Below are 6,990 nucleotides of genomic sequence, written 5' to 3'. Positions count from 1 at the left end.
CTGTTCGCTTTCAAAGCCTATTGGAATTAGAGAAACTGTTAGCGAACAGCATGGATCCTGACCAGACTGCGCGGATGCGCAGGCTGGTCTGGATCCATGCTGGTCGCAAAGCCACTATGTTGGTTTTCTCATGGCGCGGCTCAAATGTCTAAGCGAATAGAACCAACTTAACTATAGTGCTTAAACGGCGTAAGCCTTGCTCAAATTGATTATGAACAAGACATTTAAAAAGCTTTTGGACTAAATATTTTCAGTCATAAGCAATGCAATTAGTTTTGATTTATTAGCTTAGAATTTTAAAACACCCTTCAAACATGAACAGGTTAACATGGCAACTCTATCTACATCAGTTAGAAAAACATTTAACAAACAGTTTCTAGTTTTAAAGACAAAACTGTTTGACAAAGTTCCGAAAATAGCCGACTTATTCTTAGAACAAACCTTTGAACAAATTTTGCTGAAACATTCATAAAGCATGCAAGCATCTTTATGGAAGACTTTAATGAAATCGAAGTGTCTATTTTATATGGATATAAAAATATTCCTATACAATTGACACATTATTTAGTCTTGATGCAACCTTTGGACATCAACAGTCCTTCTTTAGCTCTGTATAACGGTGGCCACATCACGATGTCAACTTTAGCTCCTTTTCCGGATGTGATTTCATATTTAGCTTTATCCACAGCAATGTCTTGCAAGGCGTTGTCCTCGAACCCAATGTGCATTGGAGGTGTTTGTAAATTAAGGAACCAGCATATTTCGATACACCGTTCTATGTATGGCATACAGACGGTAAGTTCATCAAATGTGTAAGTCTCTCCGTTTGCAGATTCAAGTTTCGTCACAAATGACTGAATGAAATAGTAGAAAAAAAGAAATGAGTGAAAAATATTTTCATTTTTGGTCGGGAGTGCATCAAAGTTGGCGATTTCGGTGTTTCTTATCTGTTCAAGTAAGCAAATATTTTCATTCCATTCCCGTGTTTTATAGAAAGAGTATCAATACGATAAACTTTCGATGACTCTCAGGTAAGTGTTTAGTAAGCAATTTAGCTACACTCCAAACAGTAAAATGATACTGTCTGCAGACAAAGATATTGGTACATTTCTAAAACCAATGCCATATGAAACAGTGTTGCCTTATTTAGATAATAATAATATTAAATGTTATACACAGTATTAGAATTATTTTAAGTAGTCATTTTCCACAGCATAATTCTTTATAGCTATACCAATGAGCCTTGCTCCAAAGTTTATGTCTAAATTTTCGAAATTTTTCAAGTACTTTTATTCGTAAGTAAGTAAAAACAGGTCAGTTTTCTTTTTAAAATGCATGTTAAACATTTTGTAATATAGCAGGCAGTACGTCCTTTTTTATATAATTCATTATGAGATTTTTGTCATGTCCCTAAGCTTTTCACGATATACATGTACAGTGTGTCAAGTAAAACTCACATTTTTCACAAACTCACAAGACAATCGACATGTCTGCTTCCGTAGATTCTGCAATTGTTTAACATCAGATTCCTCCACTTTTGAAAGATCCTAAAGAATAAAATGTTTAAAGCCATGAGTAGCTGGAAAACAAATCCATGAAAGACTTTTTTTTCAATGTTATTTCCAGAAACCAAAAATACTATTACAAGAAAATTACCAAGAAATGTTATTAAGATTTATACGAAATAATCGTGATGAATTTAACAGTTAAATATATGAATAGTAGTACATAGTATCATTTACATGCATTGCCTCCGGGGTATCGCCTGGATAAATGAATTCACTCAGAAGCTTCTGCATTTGATTTGCACTAGATTCCGTGCAAAATAAACAAGCATCCTGCAAAAAAAACAAAAAAAAACAACAACAACAAGATAATTAAACAGATATATGATTACATGATTCATTTAGTTATAAGTCGTAAATACGCGTGTAATGTTAGTTTAGAAAAGGCAATAATATTATTTAAAGATAGTTTACAATTTTGTCTTGTTTGTATTGAAGCTATATGAGCCGCGCCATGAGAAAACCAACATAGTGGCTTTGCGACCAGCATGGATCCAGACCAGCATGCGCATCCGCGCAGTTTGGTCAGGATCTATGCTGTTCGCTTACGGTTTCTCTAATTGCAATAGGCTTTAAAAGCGAACAGCATGGATCCTGACCTGATCCATGCTGGTTGCAAAGCCACTTTGTTGGATTTCTCATGGCACGGCTCATATAATTCAAACCATAATATTTAAAAAGTAATTATCGGTGCTTGATTAGGTTAAGAGTTATAATGTTACAGTGAAACATCGTACACAGAGTATTTGTAGAAGTCTTCCCGCTGACTCTCTTTCTGTCTTCTTCAGTTTGGATTTATAGAATTCAAAGGATTCTTTCCAGAGAGTGTTAAACAAGTCTTTAAACTGTTCTGATAATTTTTCAGGAGGAAATGGATTATATAAGTCCGCTAGTTCCGATCCCTTCTCATCCATTATTTCGTTTATTCTGAAACAAGGTGTGTGAGAAATGTTATGCATTTATTATTATTTTTTGACATATTTTTAAGTACATGATGTTTATTTTTCAATCAATATTTTTATAAAAGAACTCCGCCAAATACGCTTCAGTTGGAGGTATTGTGTATTATACTTTTCATTACCTCTCATCCATTATTTCGTTTATTCTGAAACAAGGTGTGTGAGAAATGTTATGCATTTATTATTATTTTTGACATATTTTTAAGTACATGATGTTTATTTTTCAATCAATATTTTTATAAAAGAACTCCGCCAAATACGCTTCAGTTGGAGGTATTGTGTATTATACTTTTCATTACCTCTCATGAACAGAAACAAACAGACTGGAATTATTTTGATTTGTTTTTATTCTTTGGGAGTATCTTTTTAAAAATTCATTTTCTCACTTATCTGCCAAAACAAGAAAGCTTGAGATATTCTACAATTTGATAAAATGGTTTATCTTGTTCACAAATTAATGTCATCAAAACAGGTCTGTGCTATACCTACTTCTTTTTCACTTTTTCTTGTTCAACAGAAACCATTGCATTTAAGTATGGTAATGGACTTTACTCTTTTTGAAGCAAAAGAGTTGAATTTATGGATATTCGTGGATGGTTTCTAATATACAAACGTACCCTTACGATGAAAGATCGCAACTGGCATCAAAATGCGAGCAATGGCCCATATTTTTGACAAAAATATTCTTTTCTTACTCTTTATGTTTCCTTACAGTATAATGAGTATTTCGTAACTTCCTATAGCCTATGGCAAATATTTGCATTGTTTAAGAAAATACAGTTACATATATTCATAAATCGTTACATCTGATAACTGTCACCGATCTAAACTATACTGCAAGATACGTTTATGATAAACAATTCATTACCGTTTCTTCAGGTTTTCGTTATCTTGCTTCAGCTTATCCATTTCCGCATCTTTCATTTCCACCTGTCTTTCTAGACTTTTAACTTTCAGTTGTTCCTTCATATTGTCCATTTTCTCTTCTTTCATGCTGCTGTGCTTCTTTTCCAAAAGATCGACCGTTTGAGTCAGCCTTTTAACAGACGAAATAATAATACAAATAAATTATATCAAAAGAAACTATTGTTTGAGGAATGGTAACATGATTCATAGACCATCAGTAGTCTTGCCATCAGACATCAGTGAAATATGCTTCTGCCATTACTGGCAAATTCTAAAATTCAACTGATCAAGGTTTGAACGTGTGGTTACAGTTTTGTGAAAACATGGATATACATATTTAATTCATTGAACGAAAGGAATGAATCTTAAATGTAAATATCATATGGGTACTGTCTTTAACGTTTAGCCTGCTGGCGGTAAGTGATTCTGCCTTTGCGACCAGTGCAGACCAAGATCAGCCTGCACGTCCGTGCAGGCTGGTCATGGTCTGCACTGTTCGCTATTCAGTCAGTAAATTTTCAGTTTCAGTGAACACCCCTGGTATTGAATGATGGGCCAGTCCATTCTAGAAGTTTAGCAGGCTAAGGGTTATTGAGCTCGATAAATGATACTATGGTTGATGAAGGAAAGAAAGTAATTAAGAGGTACATATACACTTTTATATCTTATATCACAATGGAAAACATACTTGTTTACTTGATCTTCTTTTTCATTTATTTGCTTTTCCATGTCTTTACTGCGTGTTTCTGTATTTTCAATACGTTTCTTCAGATGCTCATTTTCTCTGAAACATGTAATTCATTATTCATTGTTATTGTGCTTTAATGGATAAAAATACAGCTATATTTGAAACACACAAATCTTTATTGTCTAAGTCGCCATTATAGTCGCGATTACAAGTGAGATTGCTGCTTAATAAATAATGAGATACCAATGCCCACTTACTTTCAGTCGTCTGCGTCTTATATACTGCAAATAGAAAGATCTTAAACAATTAAATGAGCAGTGCATGTGAGAAAATCAACATAGTGGGTTTGCGACCAGCATGGAGCCAGACCAGCCTGCGCATCCGCGCAGTCTGGTCAGGATCCATGCTGTTCGCCAACGGTTTGTCCAATTCCAATAGGCTTTGAAAGCGAACAGCATGGATCCTGACCAGACTGCGCGGATGCACAGGCTGGTCTGGATCCATGCTGGTCGCAAACCCACTATGTTGGTTTTCTCACGGCACGGCTCATTAATATACTATACACTCGATCACTTTAAAAACACCCTATCTATGCATTTGAAAATTTGATCCAAGAAGACTTTCAGTGTATATTACCAAGAACATTATTACCACAGTTATCCTTATATATTGACTGAATAGTGACAGTAAAATCTTCGCATTAAACTATTTGTAAAGCATTAATTATTTGATCAAAATGAATACCTTAGACTCTTTTTACATTTCTCGCAAATAAATAACAACGATTTATAGCAGGATTGTATTTCTGCAGACGCGCCACCTGGAACGTCAATTCTTCCAGGAACATCGTTGTTTTTGTCTAGAGTTTCCTTGACCCTCTGTAAGCACGCACAAAACTCATCGACGTCTTCTCGTGCCTTCTTTAGGTCACTTAAACAGAGAATTTGCAAATGTAATCCAAGTGATATAAGTAACATGGAAAACTTGAAAGCTGTGTAGTTGTAAATGGAAATATATGAAAACTAAACATTTCTAATAGTATTTAATACGCTTATTATTTTTGGTATATAAAAACTTTTGTCAGTGAAAGATCTATAAAACATTCTATGTCTTGAAGTAAGGACACACAATAGTACATTAGCTATACTCCCTCCCATCAAATGTGTGTTTTTGTGGGAAGGGGTGTATTGGAATAAGTTTGTCTTATCTGTCTGGCTGTCCGTTTGTCTGTATCCAACTAGGGTACACAATCAGTCTGTCCCGAAACTTTTAAGGCAATTAGTTTGATTCTACTGAAGGGAGTGTACTGTCACTGATACAGCGTCAAATTGCAAAGAGAAAAGTGAAAGTGAAATATGTTTAGAATAAGAATATTTAAGTAAGAATTACGTGTCTTACTTTGCCATTTGCAAGGTCTGGCGTTTGTCGTCACGAGGAGTATCTTTAGCACTGAGATAGTCATTCTCTTCTACCATTTGGTCTGGATTCTGAAACTGAATGTTTGATAGAGAATCGTAAGTTGTACAAATCAATGATGACGAGATTCATGAAATGGTGGCATTGATATTGTACAGTTATTTATAATTATAAGGATATTTCGTCCCTTATATGACATAAATCAACCTTCAACACACAGAAACACGAGAAGAGGAAGATAGGCACAGAGCACGTGAGAAAGACATAGGAAGAACTAATTTATATTTTATTTTGAACTACGTATATACATAACTTTAGTGATATCTAAGATGACTGAATATAAATCAATAGAAACAATGTCATTGTTTAATTTTAAGGTAAAGATGTAATTCGATACCAAAAAATATATATAAAAGATACTAACGGCTGATTTAAGTTTACCGAATGTACTCGTCATAGATTTTAACATATTTATCTTTTGTAGATTATCAGATAATTCTTTCAGAACGCTCTCTGCATCTTTCCATTCTCTCTGTAAAAAAAAGAAAACTGCGAATTAGTTGGGTTAACAGGCATGCAACCGGAATTTAAATTTAGAAAAATCAAATTTTCACGGTTTCTTTTTCGTTACAAGGCAACGTACTGTACTCTTGAAATACAATAATGATTGATAAATAATCTCAGGTCAAAAAAATCTTAAATAGCATTTTGCGAGTACTTCTTATGAAAATCGAAAAACAATCCAGGACATGTCGAATGTTTTTTTTTTTTTGTTTTTTTTTTAATTTTAAGAGCAGAACAACGGGTGCACACAGTTATTCGGTAAAATGCACAAAGTGGAAGATATCAATACCAAAATGAGTCTTATGTTATCTGCGTGATAATCAGAAAAGATCTACCATTTCATAAATAAAAATCAAGAAATTATGTTAGAATACGTTGTTACCACATCAATATTTTGCCTGAGTCTTTGCCATGCATCTTTTACCGCAACGTTACGCAGCGCTCCATTAGAATCTAGTTTGTCTTCAACAGCAATTGTTACCACGTCTATGAGTTTTTTCTTTCCCATTTCGGTCGCAAATAGCCTCAGTGGAAGGGTTTCTAATAATATTTAAAGACGCAGAGACAATGTAGTTGAATAAAAAGGAAATTAAGGAAATACCACGCATGTATACTTTGTTACAGGAAGCACCGCATTGACCTCACGCATTTCTTCTTTGAAAGATGCCTGTTATCGATCATTAGGCCATATATCGTTAAAGTACCCGTCTCAGCCATTATCAAAATATTGCATTGCTTTTTAATTATGAAAAACAGTAAGAATTTAAAATAAACTTACCGTACTGACAATAAATCTCATTTGTGCAGGTAATAATTTATAAAAAGTCAACTGTTTACGACAGACTTCTATTATTTGAAGAACCTATTCATACCTGCTCGTCCAGATATTAAG

At 34.1% G+C, this 6,990-nt stretch overlaps 1 protein-coding gene across 1 annotated transcript; it reads right to left on the bottom strand.

Annotated features, from left to right (window-relative positions):
- Nucleotides 1–261: 261 nt before the first annotated feature.
- On the bottom strand, nt 262–6,990 carry LOC123559026 (ELKS/Rab6-interacting/CAST family member 1-like). Its single transcript, XM_045350849.2, has 11 exons — nt 6,877–6,990; nt 6,481–6,638; nt 5,959–6,066; nt 5,517–5,611; nt 4,863–5,048; nt 4,119–4,214; nt 3,393–3,560; nt 2,303–2,492; nt 1,743–1,838; nt 1,458–1,547; nt 262–854 (listed from the first exon to the last, which is right to left on the bottom strand). The coding sequence occupies exons 2-11, from the start codon at nt 6,604–6,606 to the stop codon at nt 561–563; spliced, it is 1,449 nt and encodes a 482-aa protein (XP_045206784.2). The 5' UTR covers nt 6,607–6,638; nt 6,877–6,990; the 3' UTR covers nt 262–560.

This window comes from Mercenaria mercenaria, chromosome 5 (genome assembly GCF_021730395.1).
Source record: "Mercenaria mercenaria strain notata chromosome 5, MADL_Memer_1, whole genome shotgun sequence".
In the NCBI taxonomy this organism is placed as follows: Eukaryota; Metazoa; Mollusca; class Bivalvia; order Venerida; family Veneridae; genus Mercenaria; species Mercenaria mercenaria.
The sequence above is the reverse complement of the archived record's forward strand: the minus strand, read 5'-3'. Positions and strand labels throughout refer to the sequence as shown.

What these genes read in the sequence shown, in the direction of transcription:
- LOC123559026 (XM_045350849.2), bottom strand. Translation starts at nt 6,606, where the DNA reads ATGGGAAAGAAAAAACTCATAGACGTGGTAACAATTGCTGTTGAAGAC. An exon ending in AAAGAAGATCAAGTAAACAA is followed by an intron (nt 3,561 to 4,118) that starts GTATGTTTTCCA and finishes GTCTGTTAAAAG; the next exon opens with GCTGACTCAAACGGTCGATC. An exon ending in CTTGTGAGTTTGTGAAAAAT is followed by an intron (nt 855 to 1,457) that starts GTGAGTTTTACT and finishes TATTTCATTCAG; the next exon opens with TCATTTGTGACGAAACTTGA.